The sequence below is a fragment of the Melanotaenia boesemani genome, chromosome 15, assembly GCF_017639745.1.
Source record: "Melanotaenia boesemani isolate fMelBoe1 chromosome 15, fMelBoe1.pri, whole genome shotgun sequence".
NCBI classification, from domain to species: domain Eukaryota; kingdom Metazoa; phylum Chordata; class Actinopteri; order Atheriniformes; family Melanotaeniidae; genus Melanotaenia; species Melanotaenia boesemani.
In genome coordinates this window covers 2,777,776-2,804,710 of record NC_055696.1, presented here as the reverse complement: position 1 = coordinate 2,804,710, position 26,935 = coordinate 2,777,776, and the positions used below count along the sequence as shown (strand labels likewise).

Here is a 26,935-nt window from a genome sequence, read left to right as displayed (position 1 = left end):
AATGAGACTCCTATGTCCTGGACAGTATTTTTAGGATGCTCTACATGTCTTCTGAGACACACAAACCGCCAAGGTGACCCGTTTTCAACATATCAACTACGTAATCCAGAGTCGCTGCTGTTCAGGAGGGGAAAAAAGGCAGGAAAACAGGAAATATTTTCCCCTTGAAAGTTGCAAATTTGGCACACTTTGTGTCCTTAAGCACAGCATCTTCAAGTAAAAAGAAATTAAAGAAAGAAAGAAAAAAAAGAAACCCCACAACCACTCGTTTTTCAGTAAGAGCACATGCTGATATACTGAATTCACCTAAGGCAAAAAGGATTGTGAATAAGTGTGGAAAGTGCTCTGTGAGCGGCCCCTTCCACAGCTCATGTCCACATGTGAGCTGTGCTGTGGAGAGAAAGATACTGAGGGGGTCCAATTAGAAGAAAAGCACTGGTTGGTGAGGGAAGTTTCTCCCCATAACGCTCTGACAAACTCAACAAGCTGAGTCACGACGTGTCCCCTCCTGGATGGCCCTCCTTCTTTTTATCCGGGAACCTCTCATGGGGACATGTTGAGTAGCTTGGTGGATTTATTGGGGTAATTGATAGCCAGGCTGATGGCGACAATGTTCTTCAGAGCCTGCACAACAACACCAAAAAAAGCGCATCAGAAGAGAATAAAAATCACAAAGCACAGCAGCAGGGAGAAAAACTGAGCAGAGAATCTTTTACGGTCTTTTTTGTGATATATTAACTGTGGAAGTACATGATGAATATCTTCAAAATCCAGCTAATTAATCAAGAAATGGACTTACAAACAGTTTTGTACTGGGTTTGTAACAAAGAATGCAGTTGTAATAATGAAGTGAAGCTTGAGTTTTGTTGATGAGTCTGTGGTAATATTTACATATCCATCTACTAAAAACATCCTCTGAACCGGCTAAATAAATCTTTCAATGGGACAACCTAAATAACTGTTCCACAAATTAACTGCACAGCAAAGGAGTCAACTTCTCAGGTCAAAACTCAGCCAAAGTTTAGGGGATAAAGGGCAGATTTTGAAAACAGAAACAGATGGTTTGAGAGAGGGGAGTGAGAAGAGTCATGTATGTTAAATTGAAGCAAGCAGGTTAAAAGAGGTTAAATGCCTACAACTCCCCTGCAGTTCAACTGCAGAGGTCTTTTCAATGACAGATAATATGTACCGAAGAAGCTAAATAAGTGTTTCATGTTTGAACATAACCTGGATGGGATTAGACAGGGATTTACAAAGCTGCTTTAAAGTTTGTGAACCCTTAAAATAACCTATATTTCAGTAGTAGTGAACTAGAATCCCAGTAAATAACTGAGACCAAAATAAATCACTATCATCAGTCAAACAGACGGTATGACGATCCCAAGAACAAAATGCACAGCAGTCTGAAGTCACAGCAGAACCCAGAGTAATTTATGAGATAATTAAGTCCTACCTCACTTTCTGCTCATTTTCATGAACCCACTTTACACAGAACACTGAATGATGATGCAAGTTGCTGCTCTCCAGAGGGATTATTATTGCAGCTTGACAAAAATCATATAACCAAGACAGAACTTTTTAGTTTGGACTCATCATACTGACATTATAAAACCCGGGTTTACAAGCAAATTCTTCTGTTTGAGAGAGAAAAAAAAACCAAACAGAATCAAAGTCGAGACTTTTATCCAGCGGAGCTGATGACCATGTGAAGGAACTACCAATGAACCAGAGACAACGTGTTGAAATTCCTCCAAGCTGCTGTGATAACTGACCAACAGTTACCGGGAACGTTTTCTGTACAAGTGGATTACACAAAATAAAGGTTCATTGTCACACAGATATGGTATAATACTGAATTATTTTCCTGTAGGAGTAAAGGCATAAAATATTTTTCCCACATTTGGTTACTCCTAATTTTGGGGACTGTGCAGAAGCGTAGTTGATTCTTAGGGGTTTACAAAAAGTCTGCTTACTTCAGCCTCTTAAAAACTGTGTTACTTGTAGGAATGAGAGCTCTGCTTTAACTCAAGGTCATTTTCAGATGCGACACAGCTCCTGCTCTTCTGGCTGTTTATTGGGTTACATGGTTTAAACAGGCAATTGCATCACTAATATACCCCAAAAAAATTTATATACCCAAATATATATATATACACACACACACAGAGCTTTCAGTATTTAGTGTATTGAATAAAACAAATTAAAAAACGCTGAACATAATCCTGGGAAGAGTGCCGTCACTGTATTACTGTGGTTTAATTTGACCCTGAACAAATAACAAGCCTGAAGCCTCTAGTTAGTGAAGACCCTTTCTCCTAGGCCTCTTGAACATTTTCCAGTTACCTGAACATGAACCTCAGCCAATTTACTGTTAGACTTTGCATCATCAATATGATAATACTTATTCCTACTGTGCTAAATTACCCACGGTTTTGTTTTCAACCTGACAGGTATTAGGTAACTGCTCAACAGAACCACCCACAATGTTTTTTCACCACCCCACCTCCTCTGCTCCTCTGAACCGCCTTCAGGCTCCACTGCTGTATTATGGGGCCCTCAGTGCGGAGGACGCTGTGGCTAACTCTGCCACAAATGCTAATGGACTGTAATTATCAAATACATTAGCCATGAGCACGGCCTACGCACGTTCAAAACGAGAGGAAGGGGGTGCTGAGGGATCTGCTAGGTGTCAACAGCTCTGTGATTCACAAGCCAAAAAAAAAAAAAAACTGAGCCGCGAGCTGACTCACAGCAACTGAAGACGGTTCAATAAAGGGGACTGCGTGGTTAAGAGAGGGTTACATAACACTTCAGGTTGCACAGAAAACTTCTTTGAGCTTCCATCATCCTCGCGAAGCACCACTTGACAACTGAAAACATCTACGATGACCTGGGACAGTCCATCTGAATAGAAGGCTTTGAAATTCAAGATGCAACAGTCAATAGGTATTACACCAAGACAAAACAAAAGTCTTACCATTGCAGTGTGATTGAGGAGTTGCTCATCAGTGGTCATGGCTAGTAAGTAGTCCTGGAGGATGCCCTGTGTCTAGAACACATAAAACAAATGTTGATAATTAATATTAATCTATTGCAATATCCCATTATTAAGCTTGCAAAAAAACACAGATAACAATATAGGCCAGACAAGGGTCATGACCAGAGACCGCTTTCTGAAACACAAAATCAGGATAAGTTACATAAGAGTAATAAATGAGGCTTGGTTTTCTGACCACTCTTCATCTCAGCTTCAAACTGAAATGTGGCATCTTGGAGAAGTCACTTCAAAATATAAACAGACTAGTACATGTATTGGAGAGAAGTACCTCATGTTGCATAAGTACAAGAACTTGGGCCACACAGATAAGACCTAACAGAGGTTGAAAGGGCTGAGACTGGAAAATGGAGCTTTTACAGCCCTGGAGACAGAGTCCAGAGCGCCCTGGCTCACCATTCATCTCACAGCACTCCATATGTTTACGCTGGGAAAAACATCCTAAGTCCATTTGTACAGTTAGCAGTGCGTGACATAGCATTTTGATTTCTAAATATAATGATTACTTCCTGAGGTAAAGAGTTCACTGAATCTTAGAGGACTTGGCCATGAAGTAAAAGAGCAAAGAGCGAGGACCGACGCTAACATGTGGACAGCATCCACACCGAACCTTTCTTGCTTAATTTCTTTAGCAGACTAAGATCAAACACAGTCACAGAGGAATTGATTATGTATTTACAGTGGCTACAGTTAGCTTCCCACAGTTTTACAATATGTCTCTGTGGAGTTGTATGTCAACACAGCAGGAATGCTCATATCTCAACGTGACATCAACGCTCACTTTCTGTGTTTTTGGGTTTTTCTTTGGTGACAGCTGTTTACCAGTAATAGTTTTCAGTATTTACATCCCAATTCAGGATGTAATACATATAAAAATGAACTTTAGTCACAATAAAAAGATGGAAAACAGTGCAGGAACATTGTCCTTTTTAAATGGAAAAGTGTATTAATCTTTTCTTTTTGAAAACGCTCTCGTGAAAAAACAATCTAATTTATTCTTTTAAAGGTTAATAATAAAGGTTTCATCTCAAAATATTTTAGATATGAGAAAAAAATCAGAAACCACTGTGATAATAGTCTGCAAGATGGAACCACAAGGATGGGCCACACAACCACATCACTGTAGACACAAGACTGCAATGTCTATCAAGGGCATTTAGGACAATCCTGCCAAGTACTGCTACTGCCCCCTGCTGTCTTTCATCACATACTGCTTTGCATAAAACTTCTAATTCTCCCTCACAACATCAAGCAGTTGCACACGTGATGAGTCACCTGATGTCATTTTATTGTCTGACAGAGAACGCCACATCTTGGGTAAAAGAGGTAAAGAAGAGACATTGCTTTTCTGGGACTTTCTAGTTCCGTTGCATCTACAGATGGGAAACTTTTAGCTAATGCCGTGCTTATAATCCAGAGAAGTCGCTTAATAATTCAGGACAGAGAGAAACGAGCGCATACAAAACATAGAGAGCATCTCTTCCTCTCTCGAGCGGTCTGCTGGGAGCCTGTGAGGCAGATGGCACGGCGGAGCTTTGGCCCAGAGCCAGCACAGAACAGGTGTGCTGGGAGAAAAACATGGCCAACTTACAGAGAGACGGATATAAACAGACAGACGGAAAGATAGGGATAAAGAAGTAAATTCTCTTCTCACCCCTTATTACCATGCTGAATGTTATTTCAAAAAAGGATGCATTTTCTTCAAGGTAGACTAAAAAAGTGTTTGCACACAATCAGCTGTGTTGAATCTTTGCTGTATTTTACCTACAAAGTCAATAAAGTTGTCATTGCAATAGATTCAACCAACACAACTAAACAAACAGCTGATATGTCAGGCAGACACACCTCTATGTTTAATAGGAACAACTGTAATTTACTGGATGTGGGTGGCTTCTGTAATTATTTATAAAGGTGTGTACTGTATTTATTTTGTCTGTGTGGATTTATTCATCACCTACCACGGCTCGGGCCTCTGCGATGAAGAAGAGCTCAGTGAGAGCTCTGTGAAGAGGCAGCAGCACAGTGATACTGGTAGGATCCTGGTTCAGGCCGTTTTCCATAGAGATGAAGAGCTGCCACAGGGGTCGAAGCAGTGTCAGCTCACAGGCTCTGGAGGACATTTAAAAACATATATGTAAAAATATTCACGTTAAAATGACCATCTAAGCAGAGAAAAAAAGGACAAGACTGATTTTGAGAAAAATAAAGCCTTTTCTAGAAAGTTTGTTTATGCACTAATTAATCATGATAACATTTTCTAGCTATTATACACTACTACCTGGTAATGTGGCAACCATATTTACAATATTCTGAAAACACAAGTAGATGTTGTGGATGTGTAAAATGCTTGAAAATATTTTGTTATGATGCAATATTCCCACAAACTTTAACAAACTACAAAACCAATATTTCATCATCTTTACCTTCATTCAAATCCTATTTTCAGTGTGCATATTGAGGTATGATTCTCTTTCCAGCTAGATGTCACAAAACCCGGCTTATCACATACTTAATTTTGAAATAACATAAACATAAAAACTTCAGGACTAATTTAAAACACTTAAGTTTCAGAGGTCGGTTCCTTACATCTCTCTGCACACTTAAACACATTGATGGACAAAAAAAACATTTTTGGTTAGACTGAAACTAAATTTGGGTTCAAATGATTACTTTATGTCTAGGTTTCATCTTTAACTTTCGTGTCATTATGACTAGATGACAGCTGGGTGAGTCTTCCAACATGCAAATTCCTAAACACACACTTTACCTAATCTCCCTGCTGACTACCAGGACATTTATGAAGGGCTCTATGCAAAACCTGTGTGCAATCCTGCACCTGTAGAGCACATGGGTAAGCTAAAAACAATATCTACCAAACATCTTTACATGAACTAGCCTTGTTTGTGCCAGGTGGGCATGGGACTTGGGTACTGATGCAAAAATGTTTTTGCAACGTCTTGTGTGTGTAGACAACAACACAAATCCACAGTTTTAAAATCATTTAACACAAAAAAGTGTGAAAAGCAAGAGAAAGAATCAAAGTGTGTGGTATCCAAGAACTTACGCCTGGGACTGACACTGCAGCAGGCGGAGCAACAAGTGGATGGATTTGAGTCGCTGGTTTCCAGTCTGACGACATGCCACACCCACTTGCCACTCCCAGATATCAGGCAGTGGCAGATGACTGAGCACTTGATCGTCAGCTAACATTTGTTTCAGTATTTCAAAACCTAATGAGATGACCAAGAGGATGACAGAAAATTCCATTTTAAATGTAAATGTAAGCAGCTTAATAAATGAATTAGGTTTCAACACAAATAAAAGAGATGAAGATCTGTTCTGATCTTTAGCACCTGTCTGAAAACGCCCCCTGTGGCCTCCTGTAACAGCAAACTTGTAGCCCCACTCTGTGTTGCTCATGTCTGACATAAACCTGTAGTACAGGGTGTCACCTGCAAAAGGCATGTTATTAAACATTATTTTAAAATAACCTTAAAGTCAAACTGTCTCATATACAAACACTTGAGGAAAGTGTCCTCACCTGGGATCTCAAAGTCAGACCATTTCTGAGGAGATCCACTGAAGTTGTGGACATCCTGGAGGAAATCACTGCTGCTGGACATGATGAGCTCATCACAGCCTTCCTCTGTGTAGCAGCGGGAGTCAAACTTCACAGACAGGTAGATGGCCCCAGGGATGTGCACCTTGTCCTGAAGAAGGAAAAGAAGAATTTGGGAAAATTAAAATAAGTACATAAGTAAATAAAATAAGTAAAATTAGGTTTATAAAAAGAGAACTTATGTTCGACATACACTGGAAAAGGTTTAACAAAATGCTATGAAATCCAGACACCTGATGATGGGAATTATAAAAACCCACCTCAAAGTTGGTGTTGTTGTCGTATGGGTGTTTGGACTCTCTGACCTGCACGGCCATACCTGGCTCCTCCATGAACTGGCAAGCAGTGAGAGACAGACTGCACAGCATACTCTGACTGCAGCCCTTCAACACCCTCTGGAGAATCTGATTGTTAACAGAATATTGTCACATTTATTGATAAAATTCTCTCAGTATGTCTTCAATATGCTCACAGCATAGTGGGAATTCAAACTCTGCTCTTCCTCCTTCTCACCTTCTCCCAGAGTGGCCTCTCCTCCAGCTGCATTAGCATGTCCAGGATATAAGCCATGTGTGAGGCCCCATTCAGCTCCAGGGCCTCCTCACTCAGCGCTGCCTCTGCAGGCCAGTCTGCCAGGAGCGAAGCCAGCACGTGCCGAGCGTAAAGCGTGGCGATAGCCTGGTTGACCTTAACTAGGTACTGTCGAACAGCCCGATTGCTGCGAACATCCAGCTCTTTGTGCAGCAGAGCTGAGCTTTTGGAGCGTCTTTGTTTAGCATAGCTGAGTTGTAAGTCACTCTCTGAATTGGTGATGAGCTTCTGGGCCACAACATTGATTTCTTCTGTGGCTTTTTCACAGTGACTGGGTTTAGACTGTTGGAAGAAGGCAATGAAGGGGAAATGTCATATAGTTGTTATAGTTGCTAATGTATATATTAATAATGCACCTCAAATATATTTTCAAATTGAGTTTTGTCTGATATCTTAGAGTTTCTGCGCAATATTGTTTGTAAACCATATAAGTACTTTAATGGCTTACCATGCTAGTCACCACTATCATGTCAGTGTCTACTGCCTTGGTGTTCTTATCCTCAGATCGAGGCCGCCTGGAAGGTTGCCACTTCTGAGCCAGCTTTCGGATGATCTCATCAGTTTTTATTTCTTCTCCATCAAATCTGAAAATAAGGTATGGATAAAGTTTATGAGGGAAGCCAGAATAGGTTGTAAAATATGACCCTTACAGTAATGCATCATATAAAGAAAGTCAATTAAATATGCTTTATGCAGACCTCTTCTGCACCTCCAGGAAAAAGGAGTCAGTCCTCTTCATCTGCAGTTCATACATGGCTCGCAGGATTGGCAGAGGAGCGTTTAAGGCATCATGGGTGATCTGCATTTTAAAAAAAAACAAAAACAAAAACATTTATTGCCTCAGATTACATTTTCCTTCGGGCTTTCTAAAAAGTATCATTCATTACTTGGAAGCAAATCTTTGTCTCCTCATCAAGATCTTCTAAAGGGTCAGGCCTGTTGACGTCACCATCGTCAGCACAGGAACTGGAGTGGTCCGAGTCGTGTTCCTTGTCCTGCTCTTTCTGGTCTCTCTCAGGGTCTTGAGCCATGGAATGGATCTCCCTCTTGGAGGAGTAGAGCATGATAGAGAGAATCTCCAGGTCTCGGAGCAGCCACAACTTGCTGAAGCCAGTCCCCTTGCTGCACTTCCTGACAAGCAGCTGGGTCAGCTCCGACTGCTGGATGGCCTCCTGCGCTTGCTCCACTCCGTGCTTCTACACAAGAGAACAATGTGTGATGAGAAAAACTATATCTGGACAGACACATACTCTATGTAGATGTTTGTGGATATTCTGCAGATACCTTGAGTGTGTTGTAGAGGCCTTTAAGAGCCAAAGACAGAACCCAGGAAGCTTCCACAGCATCAGGAGAACCATTGTCTTGGCTTGTCTGTAACAGGTGGCTAATAATGACGGTGAAATTATTCAGGTAGCGACTGAGAAGTGTCTTTTGGCAGCCCTGGCTCCCTGACTGCCAGGGGAAACTGATTGTGGTGGAATCCTGAGATTGGATGAGTTGATAGTCCTTTACTATAAAAGAAAGGGAATGCAATTAAAGCCATGTTTAATTTTTCAAAACACAGCAAGGCTGATCATTTGCTGTTAGAACACTAACCTGTCTTCCTCTTGCGTGTCTTAACATCCACCACTGCAGCGTGGTTCTTCTCTGTGAAGTGTTTGAGTAATATCATGTTGTGCTGCTCATTTGCGTTGTCAATAAACACCGTCTGTGTGCCCACGCAGAGCACCTGGTGAAACAAAGAGGAGTTAAACAGGAGTTAAAGGTACAAAGCACACTCAGGCTTGCAGTGGTGCTAGATTTTGCAAGGGTATGCTGCATACCTCAGGAAAGCCCACCAGCACCAGAAGTGTGAAGAGGTTGGTGCGTTTCAGAGTTTGTGGCAGCTGCTGAATGCAATGATCAGTGAAGGCAGTGATGACTGTGCTCCACTCAGGACAGGCATTCAGGCTGTGTAAAATGTCTGCCACTGTGCACGCCCAATCCAGACCAATACGACTGAAAACCGAGCAAAACAAAAGCTGGTAAATGACAAGACAACTACAATTTTGGACACGTTATGCATCCCTTAATTCATTGTTTGCTAAATTGAGTACATAGGGTTTATCTAAAGGTATAGTTTGCATACATATAGCCTGATCAATTAAATGTCATCTAATTAGAATTGTTACCTTATTTAAGGTGAAAACGAATAACTACATCTGAGCACAAAGGTTTTTGTTGTTTTTATCTGAGTAGAACATTATCTCCTGAAGTTCAGATCGGCCCCAACGATATTAATTTCTTCAACAGTGTCAAAGAAAATGGATTTATAAATATATAGGTAATCCTTGTTTCTTCTGTCACGATGTGTTGTTTTTACCTGTCTAAACAGACAGCCCCAAGGCTGAAAAGCAGCTGGGTGGTCTTCCATCCCTGGGTGTCTGAACAAGCTGCCTCGCCTTGCATCAGCATCTCGTATTTGTCAGCCAGGGCCTCTGTGACAGCGGCATCAGCTTCAGTCGGAGGGATCCGGAGCAACAGCTGACCCAGGAGTCCCATTGTGAGGTGGTAGGTCTCATTGAGAGAGCCTGTGTTGGAGATGACTGCCCTGAAAAGCTGGGGCAGGATGGAGCTCAGACTGGGCAGGGACAGGGTGATGCCCTGAAGATGCATGGATGGAAATATACATATGTTCTTTTGATATAAGGAACGCATATCAGTGGTGATAAATATTATTAATAATGGACTAAATATGCTAGATATGAGTTAATATGTTTAAAAATGATTAATTCTGGTGTACTATTTTGTTTATAGATACCATAAACACAACCATCTCAAGTTACTATCTCCTCATGTCTGGTTCTTACACTTAACTAAGCTGATAAAATACTTGCTGGAACTTCATGCTAAAAGCAAATATGCTTTTTGCTTCACATACTGGTTTAGCTGGGGGTAGCATTGCAGCTAGTAGTCCCAAGATCCTTTCTCTTGAGCACTCTGAAAACACGTGTGTCTGAAGGGGGACCTGGGGGAGCCTTGCATCCGTCTCTTTGGCAACGTGAGACTCTGGTCCCGACTCTAAAACTGAAAAAGTTAAATCAAACATATAAGGCTGAATCACACAGATTTAAAACGGCCATAACCACCAACAAACAAATTGAACTGTGATTATTCTGATGGAGATAATCTGAGAACTGACGTCGAACCACAGGAGAGAGAGGGTCTTCGCTGGACACAGAGGGAGTCTGGCTGAGGCTCGGAGAGTCGAGAGTGTCTTGAGTAACCAGCCTCTTTTTGACACCCTCTCCAGAGCTTTGGGGTAATGACACCTCGATAGGAGCAGCAGGAGGAGAGCTCACTTCTTTTGCCTTTTTCTCCTTGCCTGATGGTTTACTCTGATATAGAAAGAAAATAACAATGATTACAGGACAACTAATTATAATCTGCTTAACATTACCTTCATTAAATATATATTAGGCACATTTATGCATCATCCACCATTTTTTAACATATAAACTAAATATTTTAATTTTAATATTCTATTCATCACCATGTCCTTGGGAGATGATGGAGAGCAGACTGCAGCGGTACTGCCAGGGAGGGAGGAGGTGTCAGTAGCTGTACTGAGCTCCTGAGAGGACTCTGGAGAAACTGGACACAGCTCACTGTCAGACGCTGATTCATTGGAGGATAACAGAACGAGCAAGGTTGAGGAACGAAGACCTACATGCAGGACAAAGACGGGGACAAAAGATTCAAATAATTACTCCTTGTAGTTTATAATTATGGAAATACATGCAATAATGGAGACAATAAAAATGTGATTTTTAACTACTGAGAGCTGAATGAAAATGTCTGGTGAAGGGACAGACTACCTTTGCCAGTCTGTCCTTTGAGCAAGCAGTCAGTGATGAGTTGGGAGCAACGAGTCTGCAGAGCAAAGGCTTGGTCCAAAGACTTGTTGTTTAATGGCTCTCCCTCCATCTGCTTCTCACTGCTCAGTTCTGATGTATACAAAGCCAACGCAGCAAACAGCAACCAGGAATAGTTGTGAATGTAGGGCTGGATCAGGCGGTGACGATCACTGATGCGAATGGTCACCATGGGGTACACGGTGATCCGATGGGTGGGTAGGTGACTAAAACCAAAGATAAGAAAAAAGCAATTCAGTGAAAACAGAAATGTGTGTTTTATCAAGGTTTATATTTCATTTGAAGTGTGTTACCTATCTGGATACTTCTTTGCATTGTAACAACCAAAGCACAAGTCAAAGTCTTCACACACGTTGCAGTTGATCCTGCTGCCTACAATGAGCCCTTGGCAGTGGTCACAGGCATATTCCATGTTCACCATTTCATGATCATCCTCGTGGCCTTCAGGCTTGGCACCACCTGGTTACAACACACATATCAGAGTTTTGTTTAACCCATTAAAATAAGCTAAATCAGTCCTCGTCTCTGAGCTGCGAGTGAACTGGTCCTGTGTGTGTTCATGTATGGTGGTGTAGTATATGAACTCACTGAGGAAGCAGGTCTTGCAGAGATCCATATCCATGCACTGCAGACATCTGTAGCGGTGCCAGGGCGCCATTCTCTCACAGCCATCACAGGAGATAACCACATTGAGCAGGTCGCAATAGCGGGCGATGAACATGTGCATCTGTGGACACAGCAGGAAAAAAACTCATCAGTAGTCCGTCATCATAAATCTTTGCAGAGATTATATCTAAATCATCCACTTATGCACATTTACTCATCAACTATTAATAAAAACAACTGTACACAATGGTAAATTTAGATGGTTTGTTTTTGTATTGTACCATGTCATAAAAGGTGTAAAGAAAATACTCTTGGATTAGTCTTAAAAGGTTTAATATAAACAAATCAAAATCTGCTGAGTCCACCCACTTTTCTTTTGTCCTCTGTGGATTCCTCTTCGTCAATTTTGTCATACCATTTCTCAAACATGCCATCCATACATTCATCCATCCACTCCTGGTTCTTCTTGTAATCTGCAATTTCATCCTCTTCTGTCCACTGACTGAAGATGAAATTCAACCACAGAAATAATCATTTAATTGTACATCTCATAAGATATTGGAAATTTGACTCATGATGGACAAAGCAGTTTGAGTCTTCCCTTTGAGAGAAAATGAAAGCTGTATCTTTTGCAAGTGGTACTTTTAAAGCTCATACAGCATTTCTTTAATGTGCAGAGCCTTATCATCAGAGATGGGGCTCGATATTACCTGATAGCAATGTCATGAACACTGATGTTCTCCTGGGACATGCTGAGCAGGAGGTCAGGAAGCTTGATGCTTAGGAAGAGAGGAAGGTCGTACACCTCCCAGTTCATGTCTAGGAGGTGCAACAAGCTGGTTTGCACACATGACAGGGCCGGTAGCAGAACTCTGGAGGGCAGTGATCAGGACCAGGTTACTAAGCAAACTTGTACACTAATCACTGCTGTGACATGGTGGATGTAGAGGAAAATAGCTTACTTTTCATTAAGGCTACTGAAGCCCTGTACAGCTTCCACCAGCATGAGCACCAGCTGATGGTAAGAAGTCCTCACCTCCTCTCCAAGCTTCTGCCCACCGTCTGACAACTGAGAGAAATAACTGAAAAAGAAAAACAAAACTGTCCAGTAAATTCAAAAGTCTTTAAAAGTGACATTGATCTTTTTGTCATCAGTAGTAAAGAAATAAGCAGCTAATGTTTCTTTTTGTTCTAAACCCAAGACTGTAAAAATTGCTAATCTAGACTAAAAGTCAGTTAATCTGGTCTGCTTGCGTTTTCCTTTCTTCCTCGTCACCAAACTTTATAGAAGACAAAATTTTGTATTTCGTGGAGAACCTTTTAAAAGTAAAATGGACTATAATCACCACTGAAATAAGAATAATCTCCGAAGCTTTACCTGGTGAAGTCTTTCTGACATGCAAGCAGCTCCTGCAGGAACAGGATGCAGGGGGCTTGGAAAAGATGTGGCTGTCCCAGGGCACGTAAACACTGCTGAACCATCTCCAGCACCTTGCACACGCTCAGAGCCTGCGCTTTGTTCAGGGCCAGGGTGTGCAGAATGCTACAGGTAGAAGAACTGGTTAATTACAAAAAAATAAACGGTTTAATTTTGCAAAAATAATTCAAAGACCAAAAATCTGTTACCTTGCTGTAGTGAGAGCCTGGTCCTTTATGAAGTTAAGAATGTGTTTGAGTATTGGGTAGCGATCCTTGACAGAGGAGGTCATCCGGGGTTCTTCGATCGAGCGGCAGGACAGGAGGCGAAGTCGAGATCGACTGAATGGGGCTTTCCGAGAGAGGGTAGAGGGTGAGGCCGGCTCCCCCGGCTGGGATGAGAGACTCTCAGTGGAGTCTCTGTGGCCTCGCTTGCTGTGTTCACAGGACGATGGGTTTAAAACTTGAACGTTGGATTGCTGGCTCTGTCCTGTCTTGGCCTCACTGCCTTCCTCAGACCCTCCAGTCTGAGGGCCTGAAGAGGAGCTGGGCTGGAAGTCTCCTTCGGAGATCGAACTTGAGCGGAGAAGTGGAACAATGTTGCCCTCTGTCGCTTTGAGGGCATCACTGCCCTGGCACAGTTTTCCACAAGGAGCAAATCGAAACAGCAAAAGGCTCTTCTCAATGCACATCTCAGCTAAAGCAAAGGAAACATTTATAAGAATTAGTAAAATAGCACAAATGGGAAGAGGTTTAGAATTAAGATTCATACGAGTTCTCACCTAGTGTCTCCATGGTAACTTCCTCATGATCCCCTTCTTTATCATCAGAAAGGTTCATTTTGCTAACTAAGAATCTCTGCTTCATTTCCAGCTGTCAAAAAAAATTAAATCCACTAGTAGTAAATCCACAGAAATGTGATCAGGAGCAGACGGGCAGAAGAAACAGAAATCCTGCGCAACACTCACCATCCATGTTCTGATGCTGTCTGCCAGTGAATATACCTGCACAAACTCTTCACTTAGACAGGACCTACAGTCTTGATCCACTACTCACACAGAAACACACAAAAGGGGAACAGATCAAACAACCATGCAGAATTATCACAACAAAACGCTGCCACTTGTGATGATAGCCAAGCATTACCGTAGGTCTTCAGGGCCAGACTGAGAGCTGGTGTGTGGTATACCATGGCTGCCCATATGGCATTAACAGCTTGGTCTGTCTTTGACCCTGCTGCAATCTCATTTCTCATTAGCTGTTTTCTGCAAGACTGCATGAGGGTCCTCATTAACTCTGTTCTACTGTCTGTCAGGTCTTGGGAGGGGTTCCAACGGGCAAAATCCTCCAGAAAGACCATTAGCTCATCAACAGTCCATGTTTTTGTCTAACAGACAGGAAAACAGCATCAATGTCTACCAGTCAAGGTCATGTGACAATGACATGTGACAGGATCAGACAAACATGGCTTTACCTGATCTGGGGTTGTTTTACCCCGATTTGTCTCCCGTGTTTCACACAATCCGTGTTGCAGGATGGGTTTCCAAAGAGGTGAAGACTGAACATGGGACATTTTCCCTGGTGGAAGCTCCTTTATGGTGCGAATCTCTGGTGTGGACAGCAAGCCCAAATATTAATATTCACACCATTTTCAAGGGTTGAAAAAAAACTGTAAAGTTAGGTTGCTTCAAAATTACAACAGCTAAACAAAACTGTTTAAAAAGTTTCAACGTTGCAAAATATTTCCATGAACAAGATGTAGAGAAATGCTGATTATGTTCAATAAACAGTGATTTCCATCTCAGGTGGCCTCACCATAAGGAGATTTCAATGCCAGGGTTCTGGAAGCAAGGCGGCCCATCAGACGTGCCACCAACAGCTGCAGGTCTGACATCCAAGAAAGAGTGATGTCTGGCAGACCCAGGGCTGTTACAGTGAACTTGTAACCCCACTCATTATTGCTGCTATCAGAGTGAAAGAGGAACTGCAGCTGAGGGCCTGCATCAAATGTTACCTTCTGCAGTAGCAAAGAAACACACATGTAAAAGAGTCAAGCAACAACAGTGTTCTGTTCTGTGACAATGGACGTAATTGTCAATAGCCTACCTTTGGCCATTTTTCAGTTCCAACCTTCATATCATAGCGCACCTTCCCACCTCGAGAATCTGTAAACTCTAAATAGTCGTATCTGTGAATAACAAAATGATTCCTCAGTAAAATTATCAATGGAGATATAATAATTAAAAAAAAGTAATAAAAGTATTATATCAGTCACCTCTTCTCTGTCTCACAGCGTTCATCAAACTCCACCTCAAATGAGCTGGCGCCCGGGCAGGCAAAGATGGTGGTTTCATGGTGGCTGTTCTCATAGTTGTGAGGAGACTCCATGTTCCAGGTCCTGAGCACCACTGGCTGCTGAGGTTGGTGCCAGCTCTCTTGATCCACCTTAAAATTACACATTGATGTTTGTTACAACCTGAGATATGAGTACAAACAGTAGCCAAGTTCAAAGCTGGAGCTTTTCATTGTAAGCTTTTCCTCATTAAATGTGTTTGACTGACATCTGCTGTTGCATCTTTAACACCTTCACTGATGTAAAGAATCTCCATACTTGCAATGCTAGACAGCTCTCCAAGGCTCCATTTTCACCTTCACCTTCACACTAACTATGGGATGGGATGCTGAATAAATTCTAATACATTTGGGTTTATGGTAAAAATGAACTAACTTTAGAGAAGATGTCTCCAGTATCACTTGAAAGGCTTTTCAGAAGCTCAACCAGGGAGGAGAAGCTCTTCAGCAGCACACTGTGGGGGATATCCAAAGAGCAAAGCTCCAAGAGGAAAATCATCTGCCAGGGACAGAATAAGTGTTTGTCATGTTGTTTCAGAACAAGTCATTCCCTCTATACTTTAGCAAGATGGTATGTGAAAATTACTTAGTTTAAGTTTGGATTACCAGTTGTCTGAAGACTGTGGCAAGGATGGAGCTTCCTAATTTGTCAGTTATTTGAGTACTGGTGTACCTCTCCAGCAGGGAGCCCAGAACAGCTTTGATACTACCCAGGAACTGATCCACATCTATTGAAAGAAACCGTTCAATCAGTCTGAAATGATGCTAAAGGTGGTCAGCGCTAAAACATTAAAAAACTAAGTCATGTTCTTTGATCAGTTCTTGATCACAGAACTGATCAGAACTAAGATACACATTCTTATTAATTCAAAATTACCTCTAAAAATAGGTACATAAGTAAAAAATGTATTATTGTTGGCAATGAACACTGTAAACGTCTCACATTTTAGCAGGATGTCTCTGGTCAGCTCCAGTGCCACAGGTGTTGAAGCTCCACCTTTGAGCTGAAGGTAGCACCAGGAAAGCAGGCTTCCCTGCAAAGCCCAGAACAAAGACAGCAGCACTGTCCTGCTGGCTCCACCGCTTTCATCCCCCATCATAACCTCACACTGAAAGCAGACAACAGTTAACAATCAGCAAAAAGGTTGATTGGAATATGCTGTTTCACATCTGGACATAAAGATTCAAAGAGGATTGCTTGTCAAAAACATCATGACATGACTGATTCACCTCTCTGGTTGCTACCAGTAGCAGTGTTTCCATGACTGACAGAATGGGGCTGGTGTCAAAGTCTGAGGAAGCTCCTTTAGGAGGCAGCAAGAGAAGGCCGCTTGGATCCTGGTCGCTGTATAGAGAACATAGTTCTTATTGATTTGTTGTGATGTCTGAGAAAGTACGAGTAAATCATTTTATGCTTGCATATCATACAAAATGCTTACCTGAAGTAGTTACAAAGAGATTCAAATGTGACCTTCACTGACTCTGGCTGATCCTCTTCTGTAATATTTTTCTGCAAAATGGCATATTTTTTTTAAATTACTGGGCTTGATGAGAGGAGCATTTCCATGCCTGCATTGTGTTTGAGAATAGTTACTGAATGGAAAGAATAAAAGTAGCTGAATTCAATACGCTTAAATTATGTCTACAACCAATATAAACTCATTTATACATTTTCTATATAAATCATATGCACAGTATATAAATATGTAAAGTGCAGCTAGTTGACTATTATGAAGTTGACAATTATATGCATCTTCAACTCACCATCATGTGAAAGAGTCTGTCTCGCCTTTCATGTTTATCAGGGAAGAAAACAGCTGCTCCGTTAAGAATAGCCTTGACTGCTTCTTTGTGCAAAGCTCTTTCCACTAATGTCTCACCCCCTGGGCCATCAACAACTGAAACAAAAAAGTTATTGTTCACCAAGTTTCATTTATTCTTGAGCCTCATCTACACTATGAGATCTTCTTGTTGCAGACAAATTTTGGTGGTTGCAGAAGATCAGCTGTTTGATCAGTGCTCATAAATTGCTATGTGATGTGATATGATAGGCTTGTGGAGACATCCCAGCCTCCTACTGAATATCTATCATGTGAGTTGTGAGTGAGGTGCCAGCAAGGAGCTACAGTCAATGAGAGCACAAGAGACTGAGTCAGTGGACAGGAGGTAGGGGGTAAACCTGGTAAGGAAAAATAACAAAAACACCCAACATCATGACAGAGAGAATGGTGACAAAGTGATGGTGCCTGGGGAGAGAAACTACTTTGTCCTCAACTAGTGGGTGAGCTAAGCAGACCAGGTCACCAGGAGCTACTTGTATTGTACATAGTGTATGAAGAGAGAAAGACTTGTGTGCATGACAGCTCTCAGCAGACAAGTCTGGTATGAAGTTTGGCAAAATAAAAAGAAATGGCATTTTGTAAAGGCCCCGCCTTACAAACTGATACAGTCTACAACTTCCAAAGTCCCACAAGTGAATTATGCTGTATTATGCAAAATTACAATAACCCAACAATGGTGATAATCCTGGGGTCTTTAAGATTGACAATAACATTGTTTCTCAGTCTTAGTCCCAGAGACCCCAAACCCAGCATTTAGTACTGCCCAGGGGCCTGGTCCACCACAACTGGTTCAAAGGAAAAACTCTAAACGCTTCTGCGGAGAACGATGACAGCTGAGCTGACTCAGTTAAGTGGTGTTAAGTGTGTCGAGTCAACATCTAAAACATGTAGGGTAGGGTGTCTGTTGAAAGGATACAATGATCACAGGTTTTTAATAAGTCTCTAATGCTCATGTAGTATCCTCAGACAAATGCAGCCAACAGATCAAACACTGCTCCCTGCTACGTGAAAGCTGACAGGCTCTTACTGTGGCAGAGGTGAGCATAGAGTTCTGACACAGCCCTCGCCGAGTCACCAAGAGGCTCCCCAGTGCTGGGTGTGGATGGACCTGCTGAAGCAGAGGCACCGTCTTCTAGACCCTTGTTCTCCTCAGTGCTCCGAGGCTCCAGTGGGTTTGGCAGCATAGGAAAACAATTCTGCATTAACTGGAGAAGCAGAACTCTGCTCTTCAATACCTCCTCTCCCTCACTGAAATCAAAGGAAAGCCCAATTACAGGTGAGAACTTATGAAAAGAGTTTTTCTTATTACTTACTATATCTTAAAATGCTTCATGATTATTTCTGAAAAATGAATAAAACATAGCATAGGCAGAACATCTACTTACATCTCCCTGAGTTTACTGTAGAAGTTCCAGAAGAGGCTCAAGCTGAGACCACTGAAGTCCAGAAGATACTTCTGCTTAAAGTGAGAGGCATCCTGCAGAAATGGACACAGGACTACAGTCTGACAGTCTTCAAAAATAAAACAGAAAACATGCTCCACAGACGGGAAGCATCCATTCACCCACTCAAAATTAAGTTGCAATGTCTCCTAAAGACCACAAGAGGACAGACTCACCCACCATAAACAAATAATTACCAGTGAAAGAACAAGACTAAGTTAACAGAATGCACATAAAGAAATGCTAGTTTCTTAAATGGCAGAAACACTGTTTGTACTTGATGACCTGTAATGGTAATCATACTACTAACATAATTCATATTTTAATGCTGGACACACTGTGGATACCCCAAGCAGTGATAAGTTACCATGTCTTGTGTAAGCTGCTGTATGAAGAATAATGTCTTGTTTAGGAGGCAAAGGCCAGTGACAGCATTTTGATCAAAGCTCTCTGCCTGTGTATTGAGGTCATCCAGGTCCCCAAGCCTCTCTGTCCCTCGGCACAAGTAGCCACTGAAGCTGAGGGACTGAACACCAAGGCGTTCAGCCGAGTCCTGCCTGGTGCAGAGGAATTTCACCATCAGGAACTAAGAAGACAAAAAATGAGGAGTTAGCGATGCAAGAGGTGCAGTGACACATCATTATGGTAGCTAGTAAATGATTGAAGGCTGAGAAACAATGAACAAAGGTTAAATAAAGACGTTCACATGATTACAGGGCAAGTAGCTGGTATGTAGTTGGTTGTGGTATGGTACCTTTGCAATACGACACTGCTGCAGCTTGATCTCGACATCATTCCAGTCATCTTCAAGCTCAAACCAGCCGACTGGCTCGTCTTCACTCTGTGCTGGAATCCTTACACAGCAGGTTATATGACAGCATAGCTCGTAAGTCAAACAATTTCCACCACTGAGGCAAAACATATCGTGCATGCAAGTGGCATATTGTGCTGCTAATAACATGTTTAATAAAATACACGTTGCCAGCCATTTCTGTTTCTTAATAATAAAAAAAAAAACATGCTAAAGAAAACATAAAAACAAAAAAATCTCCAACAGAAAACTTACTTGTCTTGTAAAAATTCTTTGTAGTCCTTGAAGCTCCACATGTCATACTTCTTGAACCTCTTGAAATGTTTCTCTGCATCAAAAGGTTCCTCATCCTTGTATGCAAACACCAAACCACATTTTGCACCAATGGTTCCTTTTCGCACCTTAATACGTAAACCAGAATGTAGGTGTTATGTACATTAAACCACCTGTGTTATCAAATGTCTTGTTCTAACTGAGAAATTAATTGTGGCATCTTACTTTGATCTTCATTTGAGTGACCTGGAAGCTACTCTGATCCTCTGTAGATAAGATCACGCTGGCCTTTCTTTTACCGCTTTCTGAGAGAAAACCTGAAAAGAATCATTCATTTGGTTACACTGTAGGGAGACTTTGTACAGGCTGTAACAGTAACTGAAACAGGCCTCAGCTGTACCATCTCCACTGGAAGACTCTGTGAGCATGTTCTCTGGTCCTGATTTCTCCTCTTTGCTTTTGACGTCACAAGCCTGCAGGTGCAACTGGAGGGGCTTCCCTGTGATCAACCAACAATTTCACTGAAAATTAAATGTGGCAATGGTAAATGTGAATGACAGTGAATTGGGGCTTGTCTATTTACCATTGCGATAGAGCAGTCGCAGCCTAACAGAGGCCATAGAGACAATGAGGGAGGAAGCCTTGTATTTAGTCTCTAGATGATCAGTGATGCAGGACAAGGCCTGGAGTACTTTTGCCACACTGCCTCTGGCTAGGGCAAACGCTAAGAGAGTTAACTCTGCATCGGGACTCAAGCAGCAGCTGCACAGCAGGGAAACAAAACAATAAAACAATGTTTTAGAGGCTTTTGGTCATTTTAAAAGATTATATATGTGGCCAAGTATAACCTCATCATATATACCCTTATCTGTACAGTCAAATATTAAATGATAATTAACATTTCAAGGTTCAAGGTCTAACATAGCTTTATCATCTTTGAAGATAATTAATTTGCTCTGCAGCAGGCAGTGGTACATACAGAAAAAAAAAACTGTGAGCAACAACAGACACTAACCCAGACGCAAAATATGTCATTTACAAGACTGATGCCGGCCAGGATAAAACACTTTTAATCTCCATATCAGACATAATTAATGTCACACTGTACATAGTTTTGCAGTGCTCATAATGGCCATAATACCTTTTCATTTATCTCAGTTGGCTGACAGCTTTTATTAGCTTTCAGCCAAGATGGATAAAACAAACAAATATAGAAAGACCTGCACAGGTCATACTATACTATAACAGTGAAAAGTTTGGACACACCTTCTTAATTAATCTAATGCGAAAGTGTTTCCAAACTTTTGACTGGTACTGTATAAATTCAACAATGCTAAAAGCATGCAGGAATTCGTTTAATATGATTTTTCACCAGTTATTTCTGATGATCTTATTGGTCATGCTGCTGCCGAAATCAATGAAAGGATGTGAAATAATCACACTGATTAGTGAAGTGTGTCATCACCACACTCAACCAATAAAAAGCCTTAATTTTGCTCTTTCATTGCAGTGATGCCAGCATTGTGAGCTCAGTGTGGCAGTGATGGATAAATGTAATCCCAGCAGGTCCTTACTCTGCTATCCTGAGGAGAAACCCATCCACCTCCTCCAGGATGTTCAAAGAGAAGAACTTGGGGAACTCAGTGGATGATGGTGTCAGGGACAAAGGGGGCATGTGCTGTAAGGCTTTCCTAAGAAGAAAACAGCACAAAGAAACTTCAGCACTTGTGCACTGAGCAAAGCACTACCACAAGTCAGTGTAGTAAAAACTGAACCATAACACTCCTAAACAAAGCAGCATTTGTCTTAAATCATGAGTGTTGCATCTTACTGTGTGCTCTGTAGGACAGTGTGAGCCAGAGCAGGGTTAGTCTCCATGGATGCTGTGACAAGCGAGGTGAGGAGAGACAGGTACCAGATGGCCGAAGCATCCGAAACAGACACCTCTTTACTCTTAGTAATCTGATAGCCAAGTGTCTTCAAACCATGAATCCGAGTATCACATCCGTCACTCAGGCATCGTTTAATGTTGATTTGGATGTCTGGGATATGGTGACAACATAATGTGATTAGCTGAGTGATGGAATACACCATACAAAAATGCCACAGAGAGACAAAACAGAAGGTGATATGTGAAGACACAAGGCAAAGGCAAATTTATTTGTATAGCACATTTCATGTACAAGACAATTCAAAGTGCTTTACATAAATCATTACAGCAGGGTGCAGACAAGTGCATTAAAAAAAATAATAATAAAAAATAAATAAATAAATAAAGATTAAAAGAAATGCAATTAATGAAATAAAAGCAGAAGGAATATGCTAAAATAAAATAAAATGCAAGAAATAAAGTTAAAAACAATATTAAAACATGATTCCAGCTTAAAAGAACCAGATGTAGATTTGAACTTCTAAATAAAAACTAGTTCCATGCAGCAGAGAACAGGTGGGTCTTTAACCTGGATCTAAATAAACTGAGTGTTTCAGCTGATCTGAGGCTTTCTGGGAGTTTGTTCCAGACATGTGGAGCATAGAAGCTGAATGCAGCTTCTCCATGTCTGGTTCTGACTCTGGGAACTTATAAGAAACTGGAACCAGATGACCTGAGGGTTCTGGTAGGTTCATACTGGGTCAAGAGGTCACTGATGTATTTTGGTCCTAAACTATTCAGAGCTTTATAGACCAGCAGCAGAACTTTAAAGTCTGTTCTCTGACAAACAGGCAGCCAGTGTAAAGACCTCAGAGCTGGACTGATGTGGTCCACTTTCTTGGTCTTAGTGAGGACTCGAGTAGCAGAGTTCTGAATCAGCTGCAGGTGTCTGACTGATGTTTTAGGTAGAACCTGTAAAAACACTGTTACAATAATCAAGCCGACTAAAGCTCTGTGGAGACCTTTAATCGTTTCTCTTTCGCACCAAAGACCATCACCTCAGTTTTGTTTTTGTTTAACTGAAGAAAGTTCAGACACATCCAGTCATTAATCTCCTCAGTGCATTTACCAAGAGCCTGTACAGGGCCTCGGTCTCCTGGAGACATTGTAATATATATCTGTGTGTCATCTGCATAGCTACGGTAACTAGTTTTGTTTTTCCTCATGACCTGTGCCAGTGGGAGCATGTAGATGTTAAACAGAAGAGGCCCCAGGATGGAACCTTGGGGAACTCCACATGTAATTTTTGTCTGCTCAGATGTAAAATTACCTATTGACACAAAGTACTTTCTATTCTCTAAACAAAGATTTAAACCAGTGTAGCGCAGTGCCAAAGAGGCCCACCCAGTTCTCCAGTCGTTTAAGCAATATATTGTGGTCAACTGTATCAAATGCAGCACTGAGGTCCAGTAAGAGTAAGACTGACATTTTTCCATCATCTGTATTCAAACATATGTCATTAATGACTTTGTTCAGGGCATCTCAGTGCTGTGGTGCCATCTAAAACCTGACTGGAAGACATCGTAGCAGTTGTTTTGTGTTAAAAAAGTCATTTAGCTGATGAAAAACGTCTTTTTCAATTATCTTACTTAGAAAAGGAAGATGTGAGATCGGCCTGTAGTTGCTCATTTGTGTCTTGTCTAGGTTGTCCCTTTTTAGCAGAGGTTTGATTACACCTTTTTATAAAAGTTCTGAGAAGATGCCAGAAATTAACGACAAGTTCACAATCTGTAACAGATCTGACTTCAGAGTCTTTGAGACCTTTTTGAAGAAACCTGTGAGCAGGATGTCCAAGCAGCAAGAGGAGAAGTTTAGCTGACATAAGATGTCGCCCAGATCTTTGCTGTTAATGGGATTAAACTGTGTCATGGTGCTTACACTGGTAAACATAAGTTACATCAATCACTTCTGTTAGAAAGCATGACAAGTTAAATGTTTGCAAAGCAAGCAAATCCATCCATCCATCCATTTTCTATACCCGCCTTTTCCACTGCAGGGTCATGGGGGAGGGGGCCTGGAACCTATCCCAGCAATTACCAGGTAAGGGGCAGGGTACACCCTGGACAGGTCACCCGTCCATTGCAAAGCCAACTGTATCAAGTGTATCGAAGTATGTTTATTTTATCTAGGATATACTTTCAAACCACAAAATACTTGTTTTTTTTATGCATACCTGCAACTGATAATGCCAGTTAGTTTTAAATTGCATTGCCTTGGTTGTTATCATCCTTTCAACATCTGCTAAAATCTAACTTTTTTCCTGCCAACAGCTGCCTGCAAGTTCTCAGGTAGTTACTCTCAATTAAACATGGTAAAAACCATGCACATTACATAGATTCCGTGATTCAAAGTAAATAAATAAATAAATTAATCAGATTATCAAGAGGAGCCCTACCCATAGGCCTCCCCTTGGCAGAGCAAATTTGTTCAGCACGATACAGTAACCAGATTATCATTTTGCTGCTATGATGCTGGACAGGACAAGTTAAAAAAAAAAAAAAAACATGGCAAAAACCTTAGTTGTGTGGTCTGTTGGATTTATAGATAGACACTTGTGAAAAATCCAGATCTGTGGCAGACACCGTGATTTGCTTAAGAGTGATGAAGACAGCTTCCAAAAGCATCAGTGAGAAAAAAAAAACAATCCTAAAATAAATTAACTATTAAGCAGCTAATAAGTAGACAGACTGACAAATTGTGACTCACATGGGTGCGTTATATTTGCATTCTCCAAGAGAGCTACGTAGCCCGTGACATTGCTGGGGATGCGGATGTCTCTGATCTCCTGCAGGGAATGCCGATTTTTCCCAACAGCAACTGAAACCAGCTGAGGCATATAATTGTGGTCATTGGAGGCAACGGCAATGGCCAGACGTCTCAAAACCACATCTGGTTTCATTTTCAGCCTGAGAATATGAGAAATACGAGTTTTTTTTTTACATAAAATTTATAATTAACAAGGAACAATAATTTAATTTAGACCAACATGAAAATCAGCTGCAAAGCTACACTCTACCTTATCCAGTGTGATCGAACGCTGCCATCTGACTGCCAGAAAGATGCAGTTTCTCCGTTTGTCATCTTGTATATGTCAGCAACGTTGGAAGAAGCCTCTATTGTACTGTAGCACTGTGTGACAACCTTGACTTTATCTACATCTGGATCACGGTCAAGTTCTGCTCTGTATTGGATATCTAAATCTGTAAGAGACAAACTCAGATGAGGACAATCTTGAAGTGTGGCAGAAGGAGACAGATGCACAGTTAAATATGCACATAGCCTTGGCATACGTTTGAAAAATTCAAGAAAACACTCGAAATTTACAGTTAAGCCTTCTCATTTAGTACCAATGAGCTTTGGGGCTCACCTTTCTCCTTCTGCAAGAGGAACTCCAAGAAGTCCTGAACCACACTGGACCTCATGGTGCAGATACTGTTGTAGCCCTCTAAAATAGGGAAAGGGATGGCACTGCTGGGAATACGATTCCTGTGTAAGAATTTAAGAATTTTAGAGGCATGTGCTCCTAACCGGTCTTTGGTTTTGGAAAATATGTCAACAAAACCTGTGAAAGAAAAAGAAAAAGATTAAAGAATGAGGCAATATTCGGGCCACAAGCAGACAGTTTCAGTTCAAATTAACTTAACCTTGTTCACACAGGTAAACAAATCACAAATCTTGCCTGGGGTTAGGGAGCACGCCTGTAGCTGTCTTATCACATGACTCAGCTCTCCCTGTAGATTAGCTCCATTTGAGTTCTTAAGGGCGAGAAGCATGCTCTCAATGTCCACCACTCCATCCCCCTCTGCATCAAACTGTCCAAAGGCCTGAGATAGGTGACAAACAACACAATCAATCCTACACTTGCACTCCATCGTGTAAGCCTATGAGAATATTAGATTTAAAATACAAATCAGACAAATAATTAGCATTTTTAAAAATCTGAAAATGATCTATACCTGCATAACTTATAATTAACTACATCTATTTAGTGTGGGCATATGTATTTTATGTCTGTATAGCATTCACATTTTGAAGGCTCACTTTGCATCTGGATACCAACCCAGTTTAATTTGGGAAGAAATCAATGTGGAAGTCAGCATTTTAAACACAGAACAGGTACTCTGACACACAATGACAAATGCAGGCTGGAGAATGCATTCATCTCTAGCTTTTGGTTTAACAACAAATGTCAGTCACCAGACAAAAAAAGCAGTATGTTCTACTACAAAAGACCAAAGCTTAAAATAGAGCGTCACTAACACTGAATAGCAGCATTATGACAGCTCATTAGTATCCCTCAGTGTACACCTTTAGGATCCCATTACTTAATTTATTCCCTACTCTGTGACCCATAATCATATATACTGATTATTCATCATAAATGGGAGTGGCGACAGCTATCAGCCATTTGGCACTTATACCTGGGACAACACCGTAAAAACATGACATTTCACATCATTACATCATAGGAGGCTGGCACTTCGCTTTTCCTTGGTTGTATACCTCTTCACATTCATCCCTCGGAACATCTCTGCTTTCCAACATTTCGCAAAATTGTTCAACGTGAACAGACTCCTCGCCTCGGTTTAACCGGTCCTCCAACCATCGCATCAGGACTCCTTCATTCCCGAACAGGACAGACTCGTGAATGGCGACTCCTGAGTCGCTAATACGAGCAGCTGCTTCTCTTAGTTTCACTTGCTCCAAAAGGACCCCGTGGTTAGGTGGTCCACCGGTGGGTGCGGGTAGGTTATTCGATATCCTTCCGCTTCTCCCAGAACCGGTGGCTCCAACACCACCGCCAGTGGCCGCAGAGGCCGGACTGTCTTCCGCGTAAGCAGGACTCTCGGTCTCTATATCTTCTTCGTCGCCGCTCCCTCCACCGCAGCCGCTCTCTGAGTTCCCCATGTTTGTTTCACCTACTAGGCCGCCGGAAATCCTTGCGGCCCACTGGGTGTCAGTTTTGAAACGGTCGTACCGGTCTGTACACAGACCTCCCTACCGTTCACCTACAGCGAGAACTCCACTGTGGACTACTACCGCATTGACGTACTGTACGTCAAACTGCCACAAACGTCTTTTACG

The 26,935-nt window shown here is 41.5% G+C and overlaps 1 protein-coding gene across 1 annotated transcript; it reads right to left on the bottom strand.

Annotated features, from left to right (window-relative positions):
* Nucleotides 1-525: 525 nt before the first annotated feature.
* On the bottom strand, nucleotides 526-26,865 carry zzef1 (zinc finger, ZZ-type with EF hand domain 1). Its single transcript, XM_042008331.1, has 54 exons — nucleotides 26,354-26,865; nucleotides 25,530-25,674; nucleotides 25,218-25,412; nucleotides 24,867-25,050; nucleotides 24,557-24,756; nucleotides 21,752-21,962; nucleotides 21,495-21,611; nucleotides 20,504-20,682; nucleotides 20,321-20,419; nucleotides 20,146-20,237; nucleotides 19,903-20,048; nucleotides 19,591-19,690; nucleotides 19,204-19,422; nucleotides 18,780-18,871; nucleotides 18,422-18,642; nucleotides 17,318-17,451; nucleotides 16,993-17,063; nucleotides 16,784-16,898; nucleotides 16,497-16,662; nucleotides 16,160-16,281; nucleotides 15,930-16,052; nucleotides 15,477-15,646; nucleotides 15,308-15,389; nucleotides 15,017-15,218; nucleotides 14,676-14,809; nucleotides 14,348-14,588; nucleotides 14,170-14,249; nucleotides 13,984-14,074; nucleotides 13,412-13,898; nucleotides 13,164-13,328; nucleotides 12,748-12,867; nucleotides 12,496-12,657; nucleotides 12,155-12,287; nucleotides 11,768-11,906; nucleotides 11,473-11,638; nucleotides 11,123-11,385; nucleotides 10,798-10,970; nucleotides 10,447-10,642; nucleotides 10,186-10,331; nucleotides 9,628-9,908; nucleotides 9,089-9,263; nucleotides 8,862-8,994; nucleotides 8,550-8,776; nucleotides 8,153-8,461; nucleotides 7,964-8,064; nucleotides 7,714-7,849; nucleotides 7,188-7,547; nucleotides 6,935-7,078; nucleotides 6,597-6,765; nucleotides 6,409-6,507; nucleotides 6,120-6,285; nucleotides 5,014-5,164; nucleotides 2,978-3,049; nucleotides 526-624 (listed from the first exon to the last, which is right to left on the bottom strand). Exons 1-54 carry the CDS (start codon nucleotides 26,756-26,758, stop codon nucleotides 544-546), a joined length of 9,090 nt encoding a protein of 3,029 aa, XP_041864265.1. The 5' UTR covers nucleotides 26,759-26,865; the 3' UTR covers nucleotides 526-543.
* Nucleotides 26,866-26,935: the final 70 nt, after the last annotated feature.